The sequence below is a fragment of the Athene noctua genome, chromosome 30 (assembly GCF_965140245.1).
Source record: "Athene noctua chromosome 30, bAthNoc1.hap1.1, whole genome shotgun sequence".
Classification (NCBI taxonomy): domain Eukaryota; kingdom Metazoa; phylum Chordata; class Aves; order Strigiformes; family Strigidae; genus Athene; species Athene noctua.
Window position 1 is genome coordinate 2,244,548 of NC_134066.1, and position 26,602 is coordinate 2,271,149.

The 26,602-nt window shown below is 47.6% G+C and overlaps 2 protein-coding genes across 3 annotated transcripts in view; both read left to right on the top strand.

Annotated features, from left to right (window-relative positions):
- The first annotated feature begins 619 nt into the window (after positions 1–619).
- LARP4 (La ribonucleoprotein 4) lies at positions 620–21,831 on the top strand. Its single transcript, XM_074929764.1, is given in 18 exon segments — positions 620–754; positions 6,501–6,645; positions 8,205–8,363; positions 8,692–8,767; positions 9,316–9,452; positions 10,196–10,299; positions 11,333–11,443; positions 11,819–11,872; positions 12,509–12,718; positions 13,209–13,312; positions 16,994–17,227; positions 18,028–18,076; positions 18,278–18,436; positions 18,997–19,118; positions 19,394–19,562; positions 19,728–19,956; positions 19,959–20,080; positions 20,083–21,831. Coding segments are annotated over 18 exon segments (2,337 nt in total). The 5' UTR covers positions 620–736; the 3' UTR covers positions 20,218–21,831.
- A 4,065-nt stretch (positions 21,832–25,896) lies between these two features.
- The window catches only part of DIP2B (disco interacting protein 2 homolog B), a 68,174-nt gene continuing 67,468 nt past the window's right edge, over positions 25,897–26,602 (top strand). For both annotated transcript variants that reach the window (XM_074929781.1, XM_074929782.1), the window contains exon 1: positions 25,897–26,121. In XM_074929781.1, the coding sequence (XP_074785882.1) occupies positions 26,034–26,121 (88 nt within the window). In that variant the 5' untranslated portion in view covers positions 25,897–26,033. The remainder of the gene's footprint in view (positions 26,122–26,602) is intronic.

Consider the following 26,602-nt stretch of genomic DNA (forward strand, 5'->3'; position numbering starts at 1 on the left):
GCGCGCTGGGACGGCCGGCGGGGAACAGTCCCTCGGGATCCGGGAAGGGCTGGTCCCTCCCCGGGCATCGCCTCTGCCCTTCGCGGTTTCGCCCGCCGCGGCCCGTGGGAGGTGCGGGGAGCGCCGGGCCTTGCCCTGTTCAGCAGTGACCCCTGCGGGCCGCCGAGGGGCTGAGCCGAAAAGAGGAATAATCGGGGGAAAAAAAAACCCAACCAACAACCAAAAAAAAAACCAAACCAAAAAAAAAACCCCAATACAAACAAAACCACCAAACCCTCAAACAACAAAACCGGTGGGTCGGCGCGGTGGGTGCGAAGCTTGGGCGGGCGGGCGGCTGTGCTGCGGGGAGAGCCGGCCCGCCGCTGGGTGGGAAGGAAAAAGTAGTTTGAGTTCTGTAATTAAAAAAAAAAAAATCCCCCAAACGCTCGAAATGTCGATAATCCCACTCCCCCCTCCCTTCCCCTCCCGGCTCTGCGGCGCAGCCCGCTCCCGCCCGCCAGGGGGCGCCGTGATCCCCCCCCCCCGGTGCAGGGAAGGGCCGGGCCGGCCCCGCCCGTGCCCCGGAAGTTCTCGGCGCGCCCCGGAAGTAGGCGGCGGGCGGGCGGGAGGGGGCCGGGCCCTGGCGGCAGGAGCCGGAGGCGGAGCCGGGGTGTCCTTATCGCTGGCGCGGCCGCCGCCGGGCAGCGGGGAGCGCGGCGCGGATCGCGGGCCCGCCGGCCTGGGCGCGGGCGGCAGGATGCTGCTGTTCGTGGAGGTGAGGCGCGGCGGGACGGCGCGGGGCCGGGCCATGTGGCGGGAGGCCGCGCACGCCGCTCCGCGCCGCCGGCCGCGCCGCGCCGGGGGGAGGGGACGGGGCTGACACAGCAAATCCGGGGGTGGCGGCCGCGGGCCCGGCGGGCGGAGGAAGGGGAGGCGGGGAGCGGGGGGGGGAGTGGGGGGGTCGGCGCTCTGGAAGGTTCCGCCGGTGCCGGGGCCTCCGCGTGGGAGCGGCGGCGGTGGTGGAGGCGGGGGGGGGGGGGGGGGGAGGAGGTGAAAGGCACCGCGGTGACCTTCCGGGGGAGCCGCCGCACCGCGGCCTGCCGTGAAGGTTACGCGGGGCCTGGGGCGGCCGGGGCTCCCGCGCCAGCACCGCTCGGCGGCGGGCGGGATTCGCGGGGCCTCCTGCGCCCGGGGGAGGCGGCGAGGAGCGGAGCGGCCCTGGCACCGGCGGGGCGGGCCCGGCGCGGCGCCCCTCGGTAGCACACGGTCGCCCCGCGGAGCTGCACGCCGGCGCTTTCGGCTGGGCCCGGGCGCGCTGGGAGCGGCGGCGCGGCCCGTCCGCGGCGTCTGTCTTAATTAAATTAAATACCCGCGGTTGGTGGGGCGGGGGGGGTGATTTATGGCAGCGGGAGGAGAGGGCTCGGCTGGCGGGGCGGCCGCGCCGTTTCTGAGCGCGCCAGGCCAGGGGCCCTGTCGGGGTGAGGAGCCCGGCTGCGAGCGCGGTCGGCCCGTCCCCAGGCGTGGAGGTCACCCGGGGAGGGCGCGAGGGGGGGCGGACGTGTCCGTGTGTCCCTCCCTGCGCCACACGGACGCTTCGCGCGGCGGGAGGGGCGGTGGGCAGCGCGTTGGCCCGGGCCTGGGTCCGCTGCCCGCGGCCGCGCTTCGCCTATTTAGGGCGTTTCAGGGGATTCGGTGAAGCAGTTGCAGCGTTTACTGAACAAATCCAGGCAACTGCGGCGCTTCTTTAAACTTTGCAGTAAGTTTTGTCCAAAAAGTGTACAAAGCAAACAGCTGCTGGGGTAATTAAGAAGTGACCGGGGAAGCCAGCCGACTGCTAACGGTGTGTTCAGTTCCCGTGCGGTGGTGGGCTTTCACACGAATACCGACATACGTTCTGCCGTTAAGAACCTCTAAATAAAAAAGGTTTGGGAAACACCTTCTTTTTCTTAAGCTAATTGCCTCGGTTCTGAACTGGATGTTACTTGACTTGCACTAAGAGGAAAAAAAAAGATGTCACGGACACAGAATAACAGGTCTTAAGAATTTGGTTTTGCAGTATTTAACGAGAAGAGGAACTGTTCAAGCTAGTCGGAGCTGCAGCCCCATGACTGCAGCCAGGAGCTGCGAGCAGCCAACCTCATCGGAGGGCGAGCGGCGCTGAGCCCGCGGGACACGGAGCTGGCCCCTCCGGGCGGCGGCTGCGCGGCACAGGGTCAGAACACGCACCCCTTGTGCTGTGGATGGGGCTGCTCAGAGGGAGCTGAAGCAAATCGGGAGCCTGCGAGGCCAGGCAGTGCGTGGCTGGGCGTTTAGTGAATCCTTTTAAAGCACAAACTTGACTTTGGTAGCTTTGTTTGATCTTCTCCTTTCCCATCTGGTGATAGCGTTGTAAGTTTGTTTCTGTGATCTTCGTTCAGGAAGCATCAATAACATTTAATTTTAAGTTTCTGAAGGCAATCTGGACTTTCTGAAGGTGCCTTTTCACTGCCAGGCCAGGGAACTTGAGCTCTTACCCAGGCATTCTGAAACACTGTAGTCAGATGCTTAGAAGCAGACAGCAGCTTTTCTCTTGGGATCTTTGGATTTGCCTGAAAAATAAGGTACAGGATTGTGTTAGAAGTCCCGAAGGTTTCAGGAGGATTAGCTGTCTTGCTTCAGCTGACAACATTATATTTTAGACTTCAGTGAAGGTGTGATTGTGAATTGATTCCTTCACAGGATGCATGCTGGAATTCTATTTTCCTTTTATATCTTTTAGCTCAACAAAACCTTGCTGCAGTGGGGGAATGGTGTAAGGCTCGTGCTGTTTTTCAGGCATTAATATTTGGTGTTGGTCCTTGTTTTTCACTTGCAACCGGGGCCAGCATGCTGTTAACGAGTGATAATTACAGTGCGTTGGGAATATTATTAAGTGCTTCGTGAAAAATGTAATTGATAACAGCTTGCCGTGCCTGCTTTGGGTTTTGGTCAGTTAGGTACGTGTTCCTAATTCAATATATTAGTAATTTATTGGGAGAGTTTAAATCTGTGCATTTCAGGTGGGTGAAACGCTGCCCTAATTGTTGCCAGCGGTGTTTCCTAGCTAGAAAACCAGGACTGTGTGGAACCCTGAGTATTGCTGGCCCCCTTTTCCAGCAGGGGTGCAAACCCCACAGACTGTCCCTGTTCACACAAGCGATGGCCACGGTTGGCATGGGTGAGGGTGGTGCTGTCTTCATACAGCACAACCGTGCGCTTGCTTTGCCGAGGGGTGAAGGAGGCACCCCCAGTTCTGGGGTGCTCCTGCTGGCCGATGAAAAAAACATCCTGCGGTCAGGGGAGGTAACTCTCTTGTAACCATTAAAGTTAATGTGTGTTGGGAGAGTTACCTGGGAGGTTCGGAGCAGCGAGTGGTGTTATGTGATAGCCTGCAGGCAGTTCCAGAGGAGTTGTGCGTGTTGCTTTTGGTTTGTCAGCGGCTTTCTCTGTCTCTTGGTTTGCTGCGCGGCCTGGCTGAGCCTTGAGAAGGTGACAGGTAAAACTAGGCTGGCGTGTGCCCGAGTGCACCGCAGGCGCCTCCTTCCCTACCTGTCGCGTCCCCCAGCCAGCACGAGGCTTCTCTTTGCCAACCTCCCATAAGTTTGCTGACCTTCAGGTTTTTTTTTTCTCTCTGCTTACATTTCCACTTCTGGAAAATGTTTAGATTCTCATCTCACAACTTTTATTAAATTCTCTTCTAGGTTTTTCACTTAAATTCCCTTTTAGAGAGTCAGTCTGCTCTTAGGAAATCTGTCACGAGCTCTTTGTTAAGATTTGGGTTGCAGGATAATTTGAATGCTTTAGAAGAAACTGAGCACTTTCTTTTTTTATTGGCTTGATTGAATCTGTTAAATGCACTTTAAGGCTGTTACAATACAAAAAATATTCTTTACCATCCTTTCAAAGTGAGGTAGATGCTTCAATAGTCAATTTTAAGGAACTGCTGGAGGAGAGGCTTTGATCCACGTTTGCCAAAAGTAATGTAAACTAGAGGGAAGCTGTGGTGAGGAGGACAGCTTTGTCAGCTCATGGACACCAGCGAGTGTTCCTAACCTTTGTAACTCTGTAAAGCTTTAACCTCGTCATGAAAGTTCCCGATAGCAGCTGGGAGGATTGTTCTGCAGCCAATCAAATGGCCTTGGTATTTGTTAGCCTCAGTTAAATAAGCAAGAATTGATATTTTGGCCTTCTCTTCAGAAGAGCCGCTTGCCAGAATGGAGTGGCGCTGCTCCTGGAGCATAGCAGGCTATTTTCAAAAAGCTTATGTAAATTAGGGACTTTTTATCCTTTCGCAGTCCATGGTGTCTTGCTATTAAGATGCATGACATCAGGGCTGGGCCTTACAGAGTTGCATTACGTGTCATTAAGTATTTCTAGAACAGAGAGGAAGTAGCCCACACTCTTCCAGATGCTCTTCCAGGTGTGTATTTCAGCTGTTGTATTAATAAATATCAATATGCAAGTCCATTAATCACTTTATTAGCCTGCATCTACTTAGTTTCTAAGCACCTTTCACTTGGACCTGTGATTTCTGAATTTCCATGTTGCCACGTGCATCTCTCGGTATGTGCTAAAGTGAGTAATGTCACCTGCCATACTCTGTTGCTTTTTACTTCTGATCACCTCCAGAAGCAGAGTAATCTCCCTAGCGTTTCAGTTTCACTTTATCATACTTGTTCCTTAAAATTACTTTCAGCTTGAGCTAAACGCTAACCTCAAAGACGTAAGGTGTTTGTTTTTATAGAATAATGAATCATCTCCTGGACGTGTCTGGTTTTTTTCGCTTTGATGAAATGTAAATTCAGGGAAGGGGGATCTGGAGCAGGTGCCCACGCTGACAGGTAGCTGCGTCACGGCAGTGACCAGTGGGTTTGCTGGATGAAGTTTTGAACTTGCTGAACTGCGTTGATGGTGAGAGTACGTGAGTGCAACGGGTTACCAGGTTTTTCTTCTAAGGTTGTTTTGTTGGAGAAGAACTGCTCTGAAAACTGAAAAGGGAAATGCACACGTGTCCCTTCACACAGAACCATTTCTAGTTCTTCTTTCCGTTTCCAGCTGTATTCTTCTGCTAAGATTAGCGACAGGAGGAGAACTCCATTGCTGTGTGGATTAAATCAGTTGTGCCTGGGGGATTTTGAATCCCAAAGAGGGCCTTGCGGTCTTTGGTTTTCCTTCTCTTGTGATTGTCTTGAACCCCTCCAGTGTTTGGAGGCTTTTTGTTACCGAATTTGGGCTTGTCCTTGCAGCAAATAGCTTTGGAACTAGGTGTGACCTTGGCAGAGGAATTATCTCTAAAGCTATTGCAACTGCTTCCTTATCCTTTTGCTTTATGTTTGAGGCCTGGTAGTAAGCCAGTCCTTAATTTCAGAATCCAGGAGGCTGGCCTCTGAAATATCAAACTTCCTTATTTGTGAAGCTAGGATGAATGGCTTTCACCTTTTAAATTCAAGCAGATTGCGTGAGTGAAGTGGACTGTCACTCAATGTCTGAAGGAACCTGTTTGGAGGAAGCCGTGTTAGTTGCTTGTAGGGTGTCAGAAATTCTTGGGAGGAGACTTTTTGCGCACAGTTTTCTTCTCTACGTGGAAGGAGTTAGTTTTATGATGGTAGGGTGAAAGCCATTACAGTGCTTGCCCTCCGCACCGTGCTGGGTTATGGGATTGCTTACCCAAATGCCTTGGTGCTTCTGAGCAGCTCTCTGAAAGGAGGAGGTGCCGTCTTTCACTTGCAGGAATAAATGTTTGTCAGGTTCCAGGTTGGGATCCAGCAGTTTCTGTCTCGCTGTTTACCCACTTGCTCTAATTATGGTCCTTGTTGCCCAGTCTCAAAGAGAAACGATCCTGTTCCCCCCCCTCCCAGCGGGCTGTGATGGTGTGTATGTTTGTCTTGGCACTTCAAAAACTTTAATCTCCTCGGTTACAGGTTCAACGAAATTGTTAGTGAACGTTGATGTGTGTAAGATGTAGGTAAACTCATGGGGAAATCAGGTAGCACTCAGGTAAGTTCATGAGGGATCCTGGCATAGCGTAGGTGGTGCTTGGTTAGTATGGATGTCACTAATTCAGTAAGTCATTAGTTTCTTCTCCTTGACATATGTTTTTTTACCTTCCTTTCTAGGAAGGGGTCTGGAGGAGGGAAAATTTCCCTTTCTGGTGAAAGGGGACTGGAGCATTATGACAGTCAAGTCTTTAAAAGCTTATGAGTTACCAGAGTCCTTGACGGCTAGCCGCTTCCTCTGCTGATGTTGTCGGATGTCAATAAAGAGAGGTTGAAGGCAACACTTCTAATGGAGGTAGAAATGAAATACTTGGAAAATACCAAGGATTTTCCTGTTTTGATTAATGAAAAAAATCACATAGGTGCTTAATAGCTGGTTAGACTCTTTGAGATGTGGAACTCTCTAGAAAAATCACTAAATTCACCTATATTGTCTGGCTTGACTTCTAAAGCATCTTTGGATTATTTTTCATAATAACGTTCCTATTTTTCTGGTCTCCTCAGCAGGTAACATCGAAAGGTGCTGGCTTAAACCCTAACGCAAAAGTGTGGCAAGAAGTACCCCAAGGGAGTGGTGAGGCTGTGCCACCAACCAATGGCGCAGAGCACTCGTGGCAAGAAACAGCGGCTGCGCAAGGGACTCATTCCGAGGGTGAGATGGCCCACGTGGGTGCAGGTCCCTCCCTCGCGGGGCAGTGCTGGGTGTTCTCCGTCAGCTCAGCAGCCAGAAGGAGCCTCTTGCTCCTGTCCTGGACATTGTTGGTGCTGATGTAGCGACAAGCGTGAAAAGAACGTGAGGGAGCAGCGGGCAGTTGGTGGAGGTCGGAGGGCTGAGCTTTGGTGGAGGGACTCGAGGTGTGTGGAGCTGTGCCGGGGCAGAGAGAGGGCTTCAGCAGGGAGCAGGACCCGGGGGCCCGATGATGAGCGAGTAACGCGCTAAGAGGGGAGCAAGATGCTAAATGTGCAGAAATGGATTCGTGACTCATTTGCCATTGCTGCGCTTTAGTAGACCCTTGACCCTGTGAACAGGAAGATAAGATCTGAGGGCCACCTGCGATCCTGGTAGATCACTGAGGTGCTGCTGAGAACTGTTTGTACTGCAGTAAAGCAAAGCATCTGTGGTTTGTTCCTTTCAGTTTAGTCTGTGTCTTTATTCCGTATCAGTCTCCATTTTCCATCCTTACCACGTGGTCAGTCCTGTCATCCACAACTAAATATTCCAACGGTTTAACTCTGCTGGTTTGGCTCAGACTTGATAGGAAGACAGCTGTGTAGCTGAGGTTACTCAGACAGGCAGAGGCCTGTTCATTAGGAAGCAGAAGATTCGCTGGAAAAGGGTTTAGGAAAAGTCAGGGATAAAGAAGGGAGGATTCAGTTTGTGTGGCCCTGTGAAAAGTTTCTGGTAAGTCAGCAGAAGTGGAGAGAGAGTACTGAGCTTGTGCATTGGCTGAGAGAAGCTCATTTGTCTCTTCATAACAATATGAAGCAATCACGGCAGCATTACGATTTTTCCAAATGTGTTGCTCTTGCTTTTAAGCAATTTCTAATTAAGTAGTTGAATTAGTATTTCTTCTCCAAATATGTTTTCAGTGGATTCATCATTGGCGTGGAAAAAGATCTAGCAGAGCAGTTGATTTTTATTTTTTTTTCCAACAATCTCCTTTCCCTGACTGTTGGATTGCACTGACATCGCATTTATTTCTATCTCCAGCAGCTGTGGTGAAGACTAAGCTGAGGTGTCCTGAACAAGAGTTTGCCCAATTTCAGTGTCATTCCACTGTGTTTTAGAACAACCATTAGATGCTCCCAAGTCCTTTATATAAATAAGGATCATGTAATGGGTTGAAGTGATGTGAGCTACTCTAGTGCTTTGTTTTTAGGAACCTTGTTTAAATATTTTAAATTTCAGGTGGAAAACCTATTTTTTTAGATCCTCTGCCACTTTGGGGGATCTTGTAGTTTCACAATCCTATTATTTACTTATCCCTGAGACCCTAGTGAAGCAGAAGGTCTTTCTGAAATCGGAGAGTTACCAAGTGCTGTCCAATACAAAGTAGACGTTGAAAATCTAAGAAACATAGAGTAAGCCTAGACGCTTTCAGTACAGCATTCTTGACTATTTGTTTTAACGTTGGTAGCCCAGATTTTTCAAATGGAACATATTCTAAAGCTTATAGTAGGTTTTCTGTTGACGGTGAGTTCTTTTGCCAGGTAACATAGAGATTTCAGAGGATAGCTGCAAGCAGTATGAAGTGATGTATTCCCCGTCTTGTGAAGCCACAAGAAATGGCACAGGAGTTGATGAAGCATCTGCAAATGGAATTGTCCTAGCAACTGAAGATCTTGGATACCAGATCTATGAAGTGTCTGGTGAGTATTTAAGTCCCAATACCACTGCTGGTGTCTGTAATCCTCTGAAGTCTGTGGTTCTGCTGTGACCAAGTAGGAGCTCAGAAACCTTCCCTGCCTGTTCCCAAAGCTCCAAGGCAGCAGCAGCGCTTGGCTGAGTGGGTGAGAGCTGTGGGGTTTAAGTCATTTTGCAGATATGTGTATGGTGGCCTTTAAGCACGTCCCAGATGACCTTTTCCTCTTGGTTTTACCCAGAAGCATTCATTCTTTTCTTGCCCACTGAGGCGTGTTCTTGCATGGTGTGCTTCCCGTGAAACTGAGATCTGATGGCGAATGTGGTAACTTCTAGGTGAAGGCAGCTCCACTGTGTCCACAGAAGACATTAGAGAATGTTTGAAAAAACAACTTGAGTTCTGCTTCTCACGGTACGGTACAGTCAATTCAACTTTGTACAAACCCTTTATTAAAATCGTTGACAAGGTTTTTTTTTTCCCCCTCTTTTGGCTTGATATGTGCTATCATCTTCATAAAAACGTTAGCTGCGAGCGAGTTGGTTGTGATACGAAACAAGATTTGCTAAGATGCTCTAGAAACCCCACGGTACCTTTGAGCTGTTTCAGTCCTGTCTTGTGCCTCCTTGTCCCAATGAGAACTGAGTGTGACTTTGGTGCTTTGCAGGTGTAAGGTGTTGAGATAGCTGTGCCTTACCAGAAGAGGTCCCTTTGCAAGACCCTTTTTGCAGACTAATGTCCAAGAGCACTGTAACTTTTATTAAGTGTTTTAATTATCTTATTCTGCTTTGTGTTGATCTGATGGGATTTTTTCCAGGAGAGAAAAATCAGAGTATGTTGTGGCTAGAGTTAGCTGCGAATGGTATTGGTGAATATTTAAGCCTGCAGTTATCCTGTTGTTTTGAGGCCTCTGTGAGTAAAGTTCAGAATTTCTTTAAAATAGTGACCTTCTCTCTTTTTAGTGAGAATCTTTCAAAGGATCTCTACTTGATGTCTCAAATGGATAGTGACCAGTTTGTTCCAATATGGACAATTGCCAACATGGAAGGTATTAAGAAGCTGACAACTGATATGGACCTTATTCTTGAAGTTTTGAGATGTAAGTCTGGGTGTTTGGTGTCTGTATTAGTAAGAACAAAGAATCCTTCCTTGCCCTAGAGAGATGTGTTAGTCTCTTAGCGGGTTATGGCATATTGGTCTGGTAAATGGTGATGGGAGCCTCGTTCTGCAGAGATGTTTGGATGAGTGGCTGTTCCAGACTCCTGAGTTCTAGTTATACTTTGTAATAAACTGCCTAAATCTGCCCCAGTAAGAGCTAGCAGGGAAAGTCTTATTCTGGGTGTAAACCTTGTCTGACTCACTGCAATGATAAAACTAGAAAAACCTTATCAGAAAAAGTTAGCTGGAATTCTTCTGACATACTGTCCTGTGCTGATTCTGCACATGGCTTCTTGTGGAAACAGTTGTAAGTGAACTTTTAAAGTCTTTGTTCTGACTTGATTTCCCTATTCTTACTGGAACTATCCCTGTTAGGGCTCTGTCTAGGAGTGGTTTTATATCCTCTTGAATTTGAGCTGGGAGTGAATTGAATTTGGGACTGAGCTTTTCAGATATCCCAGCTGCCGATGGAGGTGGCAGCAGCCCAACAGCTAAAAAATTCTGAAGATCTAACAGACTGTAGCTGAAAAGAACAGTCCTTGACCCTGAATTCAAGAAATCTGGTTTCTTAAGCAGCCCACCGCAGTTCTTTGTTCCAAGTTGGACAATGGAGTCTAGTGCTGCTGAGACGTTTGGCAGTGCACAATGTCCAATTTTAAGCCAACTTTTATGTTTTTGTTTTAGCTTCTCCTATGGTACAAGTGGATGAGAGGGGGGAGAAAGTAAGACCAAACCACAAACGATGTATTATCATTCTCCGTGAGATCCCTGAAACAACACCTATAGAGGTAAATAAATAGAAAAGAAAGAAAAGCCTGTTGGTGTTTTTGGAAGGTATCTTCAAACAGCAACAGGATGTGTTGCTAAAAAGGTCAACTCCTATTTAATTTGATTAAACACAGATATCTTTCTTGTAACCACATAAGTGATTTTTTTTTTTTTTTTTTCCTGGATGTATTGTCAAAAAAGCCAGAGCAAAAGCTTGTCATCACTGTGCCTTCCCATTATTTACTAATATATTAAAATGCTCACAAGTAAGCTCTTTTTTTCACCAAAAATCGAGCTAGCTAGGCTTTTCTGGAAGGAAGTTTGAACTGGTTTCTTTTCAGATCCAAAAATAAAATCAGTCCAGGGCATAGCTTGGAATTCAGGCTGAATTTTTGTCACAGCAGTAACTTTACTTGAAGTCAGACGGTTGTTTTGGCAGCAAGAAATGTTACTAAACATTTCTCATTCATTGTGACCCAGTGTGAGCTGAGCTCATTATGTTCAGAGAAGGGAGGATAATAAAATTCCTACTGATATTTGGCTAACAGAATGATTTAGTTCTTTGTTTTTTAAAGTTGTAACACAGGGTGTTTGTCTGCTAGCATTTTTAATTAGTTCTTTTAATGCAAACGCTGAACAGCTGCTTTGCCCTCTCTTTAAAATCTGATTATTGCAAAGCTTTCAGGTTGCCTTGACTTAGAAATATTTGTTAGAATCATTCTTGTCTAGATGACTCTCCTGATCTAAAGCCACGTTTTTGCTCCCTCTTTCATGTGGTAATATCACCAGTTCTACACTGATCTTGATTTTCTTACCAGATGGGCCTCCTGCTTTTTATCTGGGGAGCTCGTAGGCTGGACTGGTATTCTTGGGTTCAGAAACAGGTAGAGGATAATTTGGTGTCTGCCAGACCCGTCAAGGGCATAAAAGAACATCCTTGGGCAGGGGAAAATTGTGGCTGAGGAGCTGGAGTGTAAACTTTTGTTGGCTTAGTGTTCAGTTCGCAGCTCAGAGCCAGGGCTCTTTAACTGCCTGACTTCTTCTCTCCCCTAGGAGGTTAAGGCTCTGTTTAAAAATGAAAACTGCCCCAAAGTGATAAGCTGTGAGTTTGCTCACAACAACAACTGGTACGTTACATTCCAGTCAGATACAGATGCGCAACAGGTAAGGCTGCCTTCAACTGTTAACGGCATCTCTCTTTTGTTGTTAATTCCCCTGCCGAAGAGAATCGCGCCTGCAGCTAAAAGAAATGTTTATTTACTGATCCCCCTTTTTGTTATTTTAAGAGGTTATTGGCAATTTCTAGTTCATAAAGAAAAAAGTTGAGAGATTGTGGAGTTACAGTTCTCCTGTCTGCCTCTTGCTTCGGTACTCTCCAGCCATAACTGACACCCGGTATCCTGAATTTGAAGTGTTAATGAATTTAACTGGGCTAACGGGGAAGCGTGTTGCTACACAGTCATGTTAAGTCATGTAATATCCTTTGAGAAGTACAAATTTATCAAGATATTCTAATGTTAATCTTCTTTGTATGTGCAGGCATTTAAATATTTAAGGGAAGAAGTGAAAACCTTTCAGGGCAAGCCAGTAATGGTAAGGCTGCTTTATATGAGGCTTCTGTTTGAATTATGTATTATTTCTGTCTAAATGACAGTGTGCATTTGGGGGGGGGAACTAAGGAATGAGCTGGGGGGTGGTTCATAACACCCGCTCCGTGGGCTGTTAACTTGAACGAGGTCACGGGTAGCTCTGAAAAATTACAGTTCAGTGGCTGCTGGTTATTCACAGTGCTGCTTCCCATGAGGTGTGAAATACATTCCTGTTTCGTCTTCCCTTCTCCGCTTTCCCCAGAATCTGGGTCTGCAGAACTCAGGAGAGGGACTCTTGCCATCGGGAGTCTCTGGCTTGACTTAGCTGCTCCACAAATAAGGCTGAAGCAAGCTGTCTGTACTGCGGGGGGAACTGTCAGCACAGTTACTGCTGCAGGAAGTTGTGTTTGTCTTAAGCTGGACGGGCTCTCTAGCTAAAGCAGTCTGTGTGTCCTGCCCTTCAGCACGCTGGAAGAATGTCAGCTGGATTGATTTTTATCAGTTTTTATTTGTAAGCTGTAATCAACCTACTTCCTCTTCACATCCCTTCTGTTACCATTTCAGTAGGCAAGAAAGATTTCATGTTGTGCTTCTCTTCTTCTCCCAGCTAATGTATGCAATGTGATTTGATATCTTGCAGGCAAGGATAAAAGCCATCAACACATTTTTTGCTAAGAATGGTTACCGGGTAGTGGATTCCAGTGTCTATACTCAGCCGGTTCAAACCCAAGCACAGTTTGCCTCACCACTGTTTATGCAGCCTGTATATAGCCCTCAGCAGTACTCTATTTACAGCATTGTGCCTCAGACATGGTCTCCAAATCCTGCACCTTACTTTGAAACGCCACTGGTAAGTCACAGCTGATGAAAATGAGAGGAGCTAGCCCAAAACAGCAGCAATAATTTGGTTAACAAATCAGTAGGGTGCGTGGGCTTTTCAGCTGTAGAATGCACAGGTTTTCTAGTCAGATCCCTCTGTTTTATGATACTTCACGTTATGTCTTGGACCTGATAAGGCAAGACTGTCAGAGAGGCTGCACGTCTCGCCATTGGCTGCCATTTATTTCAAGAAATTTTGGTGTGAAATTCCATTATCCAGTAGGTAGTGCTACTGGAGGAGCTTTGTAGCTCTTCCAGGAACAGGAGGATGCCAAAGTAGATGTGCAGGCTGGTAACCTGGTGGGGTTTTTGCTTTAGTAGTAAGTTTACAACATCCTAGATACAGTAGCCCAGTGTAAAAGTACAAGCAGACTAGATGAGTAACTGCTGAAGCTGATCTCATAAAACTGCAAACGTTTTTCTTTTTAGCTCAGCCATTGAGACTGTTCTGTCTGTTGCAGGCCCCCTTTCCTAACGGTGGATTTGTGAATGGCTTTAATACACCAGGATCATATAAAACAAATGCTGCTTCTTTGAGTATAGGTCGCCCATTCCATAGAAATCGGTAAGATAGCTCTGTCAGTTGTTTGCTCTCTGAGTTACAGTATTGAGATCCTGAAGTGTTCCTTGCACTTGTAAAATGCAGTGCCTTCTGATGGGACTAGGTTACTTATTTTTGTTTATCAAATATGTATGACGTTTTTCAACTTGATCTATAAAACGAAATTAAAATCAAGGTGGCAGCTTAAGATCCTAAAATAATGGACATGTGTGCTGGAGAGAGCAAAGGTAACTCCTTTAAAAGCCTCAGAGGAATTTCTGCAGACAAATAAATAACTTCCTCTTAAGGTAATACTTCTAATTATGTTTGTTATACGCAGATTATAAACTCCTGCAGCACAAACGTAAGCTTTTCCTGTTGTGTGATTAGTCTTGCAGAGAGCCATTCAGTTTATGCAGCTGAGAGTTGCATGCCCTGACTGCTGTGTGCTAAAACTGCTTGACGCTGAGTCTGTTACTATAATTTATTTGCTTTATCCCCATCTTTCCTGATAACTGTAAGGACTCAGCTCAGATATAAACACTGGGGAGGAAGAAACAGTTTTGTATTTGCTGGAACAGTACTCTGTAAACACAATGGAGTAGTAATCTGTTTGTGTGGGTGGAAATTGTTTTATTTGCAAGCTCTTTCACTGTATTCAGCATGCGGGCTGGTAGCATGGGAATTGCTTTTTATATTGTTTGAGAAATCGGTTGACAACTGCCAGTACCGTAAGTGGTTTTGTGATGCAGTTAAGGTTTGTGGCTGTTGGCAGAAGGTGAATTCAGAATTTGGTCTGCCGTGACTCAGCAGAGTCTTAATACAGGCTGTGAAACTGGTAGTAAGACTCTACTTGGAAGACGGGACAGCTGATTCAGTTACAGCTGCTCAGCTCCCAACTAAGCTCTTTATAAAAAGGTTTGTTTGGTTGGGGGGTTTTTTTAACCTTAAATTGTGCCCAAACTTAAAGCCTGTAAAAACTCTCAGGTATGTGCGTCCTCTCGGAAGTAATGGATGCTGAAACTGTACAAGAATTATATGTACCCAAACACTAACATCTTGAAATGCCCACACGTTGACTGCTGCCTCGTAGATCACATCTGTATAATCCTTAAGCTTTTAAAACTCTTCTGGTTATGTAAAGACTTTCATTTGTAAAACTTCAGTCATTGTGAAGTTACAGCTTTAGGGTCCAGCGTGTACAGGTTCTGCTGGTCTGCCTTGGTTGTCTTATCTTTCCTGCCAGTCTTGCTCAGCCTTTGTGCCTGGTACAAAGCTCTGTTTCTGTGGTAATAAATCTTCATATTCTGGCAGCAGACATTAGTTATGCTTCAGCAGGATTCCCTTGCAAACAGGCGACTGCCAGGGTAACAGCGAGGCGCAGGCCCCAAGGTTTGGCCCAGTGATGATCAAGTATCGCGCTAAGAGAGATCAGGTCCAACAGTCGGTGTCTGGGCAGCCTGCACTTCACGCTTTTCCTTCTTTTTGCTCTCTCCCATCATCTTTTCTTCTCTCTGCTTTTTTTTTTTTTTTTTTTCTGCCTTATCTTTCCTCGTCTTTTCTGCTTTGCTCTTCTGCCCAGACAAGATTGTGGCCTTCTCAATGACGGGTAAGATTATGAGATCTGAGGGCTGAATAATAACTTGAGAATCTTCCATTTTAGGAATGAATTGAACAAAATGGAAGAACTTAGTTATCTTACCTCCTCCTCTTCCCTATGGTCTTTGCTGATGGAAACTTAACCTTATTGGGGCCTTAAAACCAGTTCTTAATGCTTCTTGAAGCTGTGAAGTATGAATTAATCTTTGTTCAGCCTGTCTTCTCTTGAACTACAGAAGAGCTCGTTTGGAGAGGTTCGTCCAGCTGCTGCTTTTGAGTTTCTGTCCTGGCTCATTAAACCTGATTTGTTTTGTCATACAGGCAGTTAATAGTTAAGTATTGGATTTTCTCTGTAGCTAAACATTTGTTTTAAGCCTGTCATATTTATTTTTGCCCTGACTTGTTGCAACATCCTTGTGGGAAAGGAAGACCAAGCCTTTGTAACAGAGAATCCTCAGTGCTAATATTGGTTAAATTGTTATTTTTCTATCCAGCCATATGAAAGGTAACTTAAAATGACTTTGGTAAAGCAAATTAATTTGACCATTCAGAATTGGTCTGTTGAAAAATTATTTTTGTTCTTCTTTCTGGTTACATACGAAATGCTGCAAAACTTCCAGCTGTTAATTGAAAGGCTCTGGAGGAGTCCGTCAGGTAGCGGTGGAGCTGATTTTTAAAATACGACAGGACAACGGCCGAGCAGAGGCAGGAATCTGCTGCTGCTGCTGATTTAGTGCTAACAAATGATAACTTGTCATTTGTTGAATTTCCCTATTTTGCTTTCTTTTCCTCCCAGCTTGAATTCTATGGCCAAGTGGGAGGGAGCAAGTTTAGTGGTGGAAGCTGGAAGGAAACTACCTCTTTGTTAGGCAGTCTAGGGTCTGTGGCATCCACAACATGCCTTTCCATATTTGCTTAACTTAGAGAAACCAAAAGCTGCGTGATTTATGGCCTGTTGAAAGAAAGGACCCTTTTTCAGGCTGCAGGCTGCTCCTCAACTACTCTTGGAGAGATCATGTAGTCAAGTTAACTTCTCCTCCCAGACAGGAATCGTACTTTGGCTGGCAGTGGGAGAATTTCTTCTGACTGCATGGAGTGTTATCGTGAGATTGTTTAAAAACAATTAGCACGGAAAATCCTCCTGTCTTTAAATACAAGATGTGCAGGGTTGACCAGAGGAGGAAGGTAGAGTTTAAGGTCTTTGCCTCACTTGCTGAAACCGATTGGTGCTGCGTGGAAAAGTCAGTGAGGTGCAGAAGTGAAAAGTAGTCTTAAGGCACCTGAATTCTGCTCCGGAAAACTGTTCCATGTTTTGGTAGGTCAGAGCTTTCCTGGATATTTCTGCATTTAAGACCCTGAGCTTTAACTTGCAGCAACGCTGAGCGTGCAGAGCTGCATCTGTGTGCAAAGGGAATGCAGCTTTAATGCTGAATAATCAATAACTGGGTAAAACGTCTGGGGTGTTGTAAGCTGCAGAGTCGATGTTGTGGGTGTTTGGTAACAGGAACAGGGAGACTAAGACCCCGGCTGTTCCAGCTCACAGGGAGGTGGGCTCTCAGCTACCTGAGCCTTAACTCCCATTCTCTTCAGCTTGTTTACCTCCATCTACTTGTGGCTTCTTGTTTCAGTTCAGGTTTTTTTGCCTGTGGCCATGTGGGTTTGTTCTCAGGCTTGGCTTATTTCTCCAGATCACTTTCCAATTCCCCGTGCTGCAGGCCCAGACAGAGGACAGCTCCCTCCCTGGGTTCTTCTGGCTCTTGTACCACCCTTACCTTACAGGGGTTTTTTGTTGGTTGAGGGTTTTTGGGGTTTTTTTTCCCCTTGTTTGGTATCTCTTGGGCAGTCATCTCAATGTTTTCTTCAAATGGCAACACGTGACAGGAGAGGAGGTTGCAAGAAAACTGTAACAAAAGGAATAGATGGAGGTAAGGAGAACAATTTCTCTGTTCTTGACAAGTGCGTGTAGGAGACAACTTCTCTGATGGAGTTCCAGTATTTACTGACCTCCTCCTTTCTTACCAGCTACGAATTAACTGTAGTTGGTGGTAGTTTTGTGTCAGCGTGTTTAAGGCCCGGGTTCCCCAGCTGCTGCTCTGTGTCCCGCAGCGTGAAGCCTCACTTCCGATCGTCTAACAGCTCGGAACACGCCGTGGAGGGTCCAGCTGCCGCCAGTACCATGCCAGGGGGGGACGGACCACTGAACAGAACCAACTCAAGGAATTTTGTCATGGAGCGACACAGCAGCACGTTACCTGGGCACCAAGACCAAGGGTATTCCCAGAAGGATTCTCCTACCGCACAGATGGAGCAGAACGGTGATTTTGGCATCGGCAGGGGCAGGTAAAGAGCTGCGTGTGCTGCTGCTTGCTGTAACACAACAGCACGGTTGAGACGTGGTGTTGGAGGTTCAAATGACTCTGGGTGAGCCAAGCATCATCAACCGCTGCCACAATATATATTTACGTAAAGACTGACCAGGAGAAAACATTTAAATAAACCAGACATGATAAATAACTGGGAGCACAAATGCTTTCTGCTTGACTGTGCAGCTGTTAGTTATTCTGAGAAATACTTTGCAGTGAGATAGCGAGGTGTCCATCTTTCAGAACAACTGCCTGATTTCTCCCCAGAACTAAAACGGTTGCTGAAGTAAAATTGCCTTTGGTATTGCTGTAAATAATGAGCAAATCCTCAGTCAGGGAATATGATGCTCCTAAACTTTGTAAGATCACTTGGTTTTATCTTTTGTCTGTTAATTCAGGGTTTAGACACTGAAAAAGAGACCAAGGCAGAGATGTGAGAAATCGGATTAGTAAGTTTATTGCTATAAAATTATAGGGTACTGTTCTATAATATTATAGTGCAACTGTCACTGTGCTTGTTCAGATACAATGCTCTAGGGTACCTCCTCCACAGGGAGAGAAAAGAGAACTTGTTTCCCCTATTGGCCACATTCCAAGAGCTCTGACCCCTCCTGAGGATGGAGAACATCCCAGAACTGTATCTTGAGAAGCATCAGTCGGCTGCTGTAAATCCCCTGCCACAGGCTCCCCTTTGTGCCGATGAGTGCCCACTTCAGCTCCGTGAATGCACTGGCTGACTTTTTTTTTTTTTTTTTTTTTTTTTTTTTGCCTTTAAAGGAGGAACGTTTTCAGAGGTCGGAGGAGACGGGAAGATGACCGGGTTTCAGTAAGTTCCACTTCCCTTACTGTGAGAAGCTGCACAAAGTGCAGTGTGTCAGCTTTGCATTTATTGAAGGAATGGCAAAGTCCCCAAATTCTCAGATTTCATTGTGGATATTTTGATGTTTCTAGGAAATTCCCTGACCCTTGCTCAGTGCTTTTAATGCTGGGTGTTACAGCTCTCTTAACGGGTATTTTCCTTATCTAGAGACCTCAACCTTCAGCAGAAACAAAGACTCAGACACCAAAGTTTGACTTGCTAGCATCAAATTTCCCACCTTTGCCTGGCAGCACAGCAAAAATACCGGGTGAGCCTGTGCTGGAGAGCAGGATGTCCGATATCGTTAAAGGAGTCTGCAAAGAGAAGGTACCAGCTCTTGACTCAGAGCAGCGGAGGCTGCGTCTCCTCCTCCCCTCTTAAAGAATCACTTGGAGCTGCACGTTAGAATCCTTTAGCCCAAACGTCTCGCTGTGTTTGTTAACGTAACATTATATATATATATATATAATATGCACGTTTTTCTCTCTTTCTGTTCTTGGTTTTCCTTGGCTTTTTGTGGGTGTTTAGCTGGAGTTTCTGTAATTGTGCTGTGTTGGAATAAAGCAGGGAAGTGAGGAGTGTTGGCTGTTGGCTAGGAGCAGTCTGCGTGTAGTGTCAGCGAGGGCTGTGTCCAGATGAATCTTACTGGGATTAAGCGTTGATAATCTGGGTGCTAGAGCCTTACTTCTTGTTTTATCCTCTATTTGTTTTGCCCATGCAAAGGGTGATTGCTGTAGAGGTGATGCTCAAAAAACCAGTAGAATTCCTATAACTGGGATTTAAAAGCCTTTGGAATTATCTCAGATATCTTGAACTGGCATATTGAGGAGCAGCTTAACGCACATCTGTGATCTTTCTGCATTTTGCAACTTACACTTTCTGTACAGGAAAGCAAAGACTTGCTGCCCAGCAGTCCAGCTCCTCCTCAGGAAGAACAGACGCACAGCACCGTCCAGCAGCCTGTCACAAGTGTGAGTTCACCAAGTCAGACTGAGGCGGTGGTGTTAAGGTATGCTGATTACTTGAGAATATTATTAAAATTTGCATGTTCTAGCCAAGATTTCTCCAGCAAGGTGGCGATAATGTTTGTTGTTTCTTCTTCACCTGTGGTAGGCAGCTTCTCTCAAGGCCACTAGATGGAAATAACAAATCGTGGTGGTAATGGCTGTACCATTTTTTTCCCACAAAAAAACGCAGTTGGGACCTCACAGAAAGAAAACGCTTTCTCAAACGTTAATTTCCGTGTTAGTAGGTTTTAATGTTAAATTGTTCTTGACTTAACAGCACAGTTCAGCCAGAGAGCAAAGCAGAAGAAGCATCTGCTCAGAAGGATGTTCCAAGCCACGCTTCCCCGGCGGTGTCTGTCTCCCCTGTCAGCGCTGCAAAGCCACCACGGACAAACCCCCCTTCGCCTCCCGCCAGCGCGAGCGCAGCTCCCGCTCTGCTGGTGCAGGTAAGGCCCGGGGGGGCACGGGGGGGAGCAGGGCTGCAGTTTGCCCCAGCTGGGGTGTAGTCGCTCACAGTAACTTGTCCTTGACGTGGTGCCTGGGATGGCGTGGAGGAGCGCAGCGTGGTTATGCTGGGATGTCAACCTTGCTCTTCTCCCTTGGTCCCAAAGGAGCCACGCAAGCTGAGTTACGCCGAAGTTTGCCAGAAGCCCCCAAAGGAGCCTCCCCCAGTTCCTGTTCAGCCTCTTAGGGAACATCGCACCAACATAGTTCCCCCTGCCAAAAATGAAGAAAACGGCACGCCCGAGAAGGCTTCGGAGAAGGCTCACGACAAGGTTGAAGGTCGAATGAAGGATTATTCTGGGTTCCGAGGCAACGGGCCTCCCAGGGGAGCTGCTGGGAAAATCAGGGAACAGAGGCGCCAGTTTGGACGCAGATCATCGCCTCAGGGAGCACCTCGACGTATCGGCAAGGAGCAGTATGTGCCACCCCGGTCACCAAAGTAACGCTTGTCCAGCCAATTATTCTCTATTTAATTTGAGCTGTGGACTAATAAGCAGCGAAGGAGACTGTGAGCAAGAAGTATTCATGAAGGGGAATACTGAACTGGAGCGTGGCTTGTGTGGAGGAGTTGTGGAGGGTCCCAAAATTCATCTCTAAAAGTGATTTCACAAATGCTGGAGGATTCCAATCAATATAAATATAGAGATTATAATTTTTGTATTTTTGTTTTTAATTTGCAGAGGGTTTCCTGCTTGAAATCAGTTTTGGGGTTGTGAAGCTAGCATTTTGACAAAGTGAAAGAATATGAATTGACAAATTAACCTGTCCCTCAGTGTAGGAGGAAAAGGATAAGAGAATATTATTTTTGAAAAATGAGCATTTCTGTAAAATTAGAACTTTTTTTAACCTATTTAACATTTGGCTTGTCGGATGATGTGTCTGCCATTGATGGCCTTGCATTGCAGAGCACGTCTGCAGCCGAGGTGCTTGGTCGGTGTGAGTGGAGTGAGTGCAGCCAGATACTGTTGTCATCACTTAGTCACTGATGATAAAAACTGAATGTACTACTGTAGTAAACTTTGTGTTTCCAGCTTGAAGTATAGTCTCTTGACCTTACTAATAATTCAGTCAGCAAGCTTTTTAAACGATAGTTTTTACAGGATACTGGATTGTAGATGAGAGCATGTGGACGGCAAAAAATTTGTCTTCTAGACACGATTGGAAGGAGGCAGAAGGGAGCACGTCAGAGTTTTTAATTTGCCCTTTTTCCTCGCCTCCTTTTGAGGGCAACTTCTTAGGTTTGAGGGGTTTTTTTTCTTGCTTGTTGCTTTCTCTAATCTCTTTATTACAGACTATTACGCATTTTTCTTGGTATGTTTTCCTGAGGCAGGCCCAATGTAGGACTGAGGGGTGGCTACGCAGTGCTTGGTGTTAGCTGCGCGAGTGAAGAGCCTGGAATTCCAGGTGCAGATGTGGAATTCTGCCTTGCAGACTCTGCACAGAGCTCTGTGTGTCCTGCCAGGGCTGAGCTGACATCTCTGAGCGACTCGCAGACCAGAGACAGGGCTGGGCTCCCTACAGACTGCCCTGTCTCCGTGCTCTGGGCAGGCTGTTGGACGCTGCGTACTAGAAATCAGGGTTTATGTGTACTGGGAACTCACTGTTTACAGCTGATGTAGTAGCAACTGACTTTTTTTTTGTTATACTGTTTAAAGTGGAACTAAAGGTGAAGAGTTAAACAAAATCCCTCGTGTTCAGAGAAGCTGCTTGAGAGGTCACATCTTGCCTCGCTGTATACTGACTAAATTTGCGACGCTTTTGTGTAGTAAGTGGTTAAGTTTAAAGGTGATTACCATAATGAACGAAATAAGAAAGTTCAGTGCATTAATCTGCCAAAATCAGCATGCCAGGGTTCAAAGTTCTGTATAAAGTGTTAGGGAAAAGTAGCTTCCAGCAGTAAGAATCACACCTTTTTTTTTTTTTTTTTTCTTTTTTTTTTTTTTTAAGTGAATAGCAAGTGTACAAATTTAAAGTCGTAAGTTGTGAACACTGGAAAACTCAATTGTGATATATACCATAAACATCTTAGTAATATATGCTAGTGTTGCCATTAGAATGAATGTAAGTGGCAGTTAAAATAACTGTGAAAATTTTCATCTTCTGATTTCTTAGCCAGATAACCCTTGGCGACTTCTTACTCAGTAGGCATTCTCTATCAACTGCTTTGAGAACACTCATATCTATTTTTATAAATATATATATAAAGCCAGAGTTGTCATTTCTCTAACTTATTATTCAGCTTGGCAATTGCTTTGATTTGATTCATAACACAATATAATGTATTTATGCAGTTAACTGTTCATTTCTACGCATGTTATATATATACATATATATATATATATAAAAAAAACCAAAATCATTATTCACTTTTAAAACTACCTGTACTGGGTTTGGGAGGTTTTTTTTTTTAATTTAGTAAAAAAAATCGTTGATCACGTCTACAGTTTAGGGATGCTTACAGAACCCTTCTCCATTCATTTCAATAATGTTACATTTGTTGGAATGATAGAGAAGTTTATTTAAAAGCGTTAAAAGTTCTGAAATGCAGTGAATTCAGACTTAATTTGAAATCATTTTAAAGGCTGTAAAAAAAAAAAAAAAAAAAAAAATTACTGCGGTCAAACTGGAAAAAACGAACCTGTGTGATAGTCACAGATGTTTAGGGTAGATGGGGGCTGTGGCTGCAGAGCCGGGTGGGTGCTGGGGTGCCCCCGTGGGTGCTGGGGTGCCCGTGGGAGCCCCCAGCTGCGTGTTCAGGGGAGTTTTTTTTGGGGGGAGGCTCATGCAGCCGATGGTCTCTGGCTCCGTGCTGGAGGCGACGTTGCTGACCCTGATCCGCACAGACGCCCGCGCTCGGTGCAGCACGTAGAATAACTTGAGTAGTGCTGAAAGTATCTGAATTTTTAACAGTTGTGAAATGTAACTTCTTCATTTATTAGATGTGGAAAAATAAATAACCGCAGTTCAATCTTTTCTTGTAAGGTGATTGGAAAAACTTGACCGTGGAAAGGATGCTTTGTATGTCCTGGGTGTGCGTTTTCCAGCAGCAGATTATGGCTCTTGTACAGTGTCTGCAAAGAAGTCTGTCGACCTGTTGGCTTTTTCCAGCATATTCAAACTTCTCTCAGATTAGGGCGCTCATCATTATTTATTTAAGACCTGCCTGCAAGGATTTAACATCAGCGATTCCCTTCTCCCCCCTCCCCTGCTGCCATTTATAACTGTGGTTTTGGGGTCTGAGGGTTTTTTGTTTTGGTTTGGTTTTGTTTTTCCTTTCTGAATCTTTTGTGTGCGGGGGGAAATAACCAAGTAAATATAAAGGCTGTGAAAACCATAGTTTTGTGTGCAAGTTCTCCTGCAGTACTTGTATTGCATGGCAAACATCCACCGGAGAGGGGCTGGCTGCTGCGTTCTCCTCCCCGGGCGAGCTGCTGGGTCTGTGCCCGCCGGGTTTTGCCTGCGGGGAGCGTCCGGGGGGGTTGGAGCCAGGCTCCCCCCGGCTCTGAGGTGGAGCTGTGCCCTGCTCCTCACGCTGCTCCGTCACCGCCCGCCCGCCGGGGTCCCTCTCGGTAGCTTTACCACGTGATGTAAAGACAAATTTTCCTACTCTGCTGATAATTAAATACCAGAAGGTGCAAAATCACACGTAACTTTCAGTTTTATGAACCGTGACTTGTTTTTAAGAGTTGTTGGCTTTTTGTTAGCTACAGAAGTATACTTCCCCAGTTAAGTTCTTTTCCAAATTATTGTGCATGGAAAAGATCGGGCCACTCTCTTGTGCTTCTGCTGGGGAGTGAAAAGAGAAGTAATTATTTGCATGTGATAGTAAAATTTAAAAGTGCAAAAAGTTTTTTTTTTTCTTTTGATTTCTAAAATTAAGTTAGTTTTATAGTATCTTACATTCCTGCTATTTTTGTTTTTTAAAAGAAGTTAGCCTGGCACAGTATGATGGTGCAGTTTTAGCAGTAGGTTTAAAAAAAAAAAAAAAGTTAAAAAAAAAAAAAGTAACCCACTCTATTAACCAGAAGAGAAAGATGATACTGTGGCAGATCAGTAGCAAATAAGTGACTTAATCAATGCTTTACTGTAGTTAAATAGCTATGGCCTTACTACTTTGTCAATATCAGCTTAATTGTCTTGAAAATGTCCGCTCTTTTTACTGTGACCCGGGGGAGTGTTCACCTGGGGTCAAATATCTGGTATGTACAGACGATATTTTAAATTTGTAAAATGCGCCGTTGTATTACAGACGATGCAACAGAAATGCACTTCGGGGGGAAATTGCTTCTGATAAGTTTTTTTGTAAATCCTTGATTACTACAGATATGCAATAGAATTTTTCGTTTCTAATTTTGATATTTCCTTCTGAAACATAAGATTGTTGCCATTAATCTGAATGATTTATCATGCTCTTCTTTGTGTGTATATATTACCTATAGTCTGAGCTTCCTTTAGGATGGTACATAATTTTGGTTTGTTGTAGTATTTTAGTTGGCTCTTCGGTGCCTTTAGCATAGGCACGTCAAGAGGTTAATCGAGCCTGTTTTTAATGTACAGTTGGGAGGACTTGAAATGGAGTTAAAGCAACTTATTTCTGAAAAAAAAAAAATCCATCTGCAAACTAACCTGTAACAACTTTAAAATTTTATATTTAAGAACCAGAGGTTTATTTTTATGGAGCTTCAGTTATGGATACAGTTTCCAAAAATGCAACTTCAAATGTAAACAGACTGTGCATAAATGGTTTTTGTTCTAATTTTTATAGAATACAAAATATTCAGATAATATATTGAGCTCAAGTTACTACAGACATCTTGTTCCTCCCGGATGAATCCAGCTTTCCCCTTGGCATTTATGATCTCTCTTCAGAGTGGTAGGGCTTCAGTGAAAGGAGAAAAAAAGCAACCTATCTGGCTTCTATACTTTGTCTGTTCTGGTATATTCCTGTTGTCAAAACTGTCCAAAACAGAATTTGTGTAAAGTAGGTTCATGCTTTAAATGTTAAAATGATAATACATGTATTTGTATTTGTTTTTGACATTGCCAAGGTGCTATGGGAAATTGAAATAACAGTTAGAAAAATAAAGCTGATTTAAAAGAAAAAAAAACAAACAAAAAAAAACAAAAAAACCCACAAAACCAACCAACAACAAAAAATCCCTCCCCAAGCTCTTACTTGCGTGTGTTGCTCTTGCGGTGAGGAGCGGCCTCGTCCCAGCCCTGCCCGGGGGGGTCCCTGCTCTGGGGGGGTCGGGGGGGAGCGCCCGAGGAGCCGCCTCTGAGGTAAAACTTCCAGCGGGGCCGAGGGAAAACGCTGTTGGGGGGTTTCAGGGCGTTTTCGGCTGCGCCTGACCCGGCCGGGGGGGCAGGACGGCGGCTCCTCCCTCCCCTCGGGGCGACGGGCGGCGCGGGAAGCGGCGGCGTCCCCTCAGGGGAGCGCCGGGGGGGTCCGTGGTCCCGACGGGGGTCTCCCAGGTCCCGCCGAGGGTCTCTCCGGTCCCGCCGGGGGGTCCCTGGTCCCGCCGGGGCTCTCCCAGGTCCCGCCGAGGTCTCCCCGGTCCCGTCGGGGGTCTCTCCGGTCCCGCCGGGGGGTCCCTGGTCCCGCCGGGGCTCTCCCAGGTCCCGCCGGGGGTCTCTCCGGTCCCGCCGGGGGGTCCCTGGTCCCGCCGGGGCTCTCCCAGGTCCCGCCGAGGTCTCCCCGGTCCCGTCGGGGGTGTCTCCGGTCCCGCCGGGGTCTCTCCGGTCCCGCCGGGGGTCTCCCAGGTCCCGCCGAGGTCTCTCCGGTCCCGTCGGGGGTGTCTCCGGTCCCGCCGGGGGGTCCCTGGTCCCGCCGGGGGTCTCCCAGGTCCCGCCGAGGTCTCTCCGGTCCCGCCGGGGTCTCTCCGGTCCCGCCGAGGTCTCCCCGGTCCCGCCGGGGTCTCTCCGGTCCCGCCGGGGTCTCCCCGGTCCCGCCGAGGTCTCTCCGGTCCCGTCGGGGGTGTCTCCGGTCCCGCCGGGGGGTCCCTGGTCCCGCCGGGGGTCTCCCAGGTCCCGCCGAGGGTCTCTCCGGTCCCGCCGGGGGGTCCCTGGTTCCGCCGAGGGTCTCCCCGGTCCCGCCGGGGGTGTCTCCGGTCCCGCCGAGGGTCTCTCCGGTCCCGCCGAGGTCTCCCCGGTCCCGCCGGGGGTCTCCGGCCCGCCCGGGGCTGCGGCGCGGGCCCAGGCCGCGGGGGGGCGCGCTGTGGCGCTGAGGCGAGGCGCGCGCCCCGCCCCCGTCACGTGACGGCGGCGCTGGGGCTCAGCATGGCGGAGGTGGCGGCCGCTCCCGCTGCGCCCGCGACCCGGAGCCCCCGGCGCTGAAGCCGGAGCCGCGCCGAGCCGGCGGCCGGTCTCTGCCTTCCCCTCTCCTCCCCCTTCCCTCTCCCCATCCGGCCGCCATGGCCGAACCGGCGGCCGCGGGTGTCTCCTCGCTGCCGCGCGAGGTCCGCGAGCAGCTGGCGGAGCTGGAGCTGGAGCTCTCGGAAGGTGAGAGGAGCGCCGGGCCGCGCCGGGGTCCCGCCAGCCCTGCCCTGCCCTGCCCTGCCCTGCCCTCGGGGCGCCGGCCCGGCCGCCGCGGCCTCCCGCGGCCCGGGCGGGGGGAGCCTCCGTGTGAGGGGCCCGGGAGGCGGCGGGGGGGGGGCGAGGCTTGAGGCGGGTTCGTGCGGGAGGAGGCCCGGGGCGCCCGAGCCCCGCGGGGGGGCGTGAGGGGGTGAAGGCGGCTCGGGGGGGCCGGTGTGAGGGGGCCGGCTGTGGGAAGGGGGGGCCCTGCCCGCGGAGCCTGGGGGGGCGATGGGTGCGGGGGGGACACCCTTGGCTCGCCGCGGGCGATGCCCCTCGAGGGGGGGGGGGTCCCTCTGGCGGCCTCTTTTCTGTAGTTTGAGCCGAGGATGGGGAGCGGGACGGGGAGGCTCTGGGGACAGCCAGCGGGCCGGGGCGGGGGGAGACGGAGGAACTTTGGCTACACAAT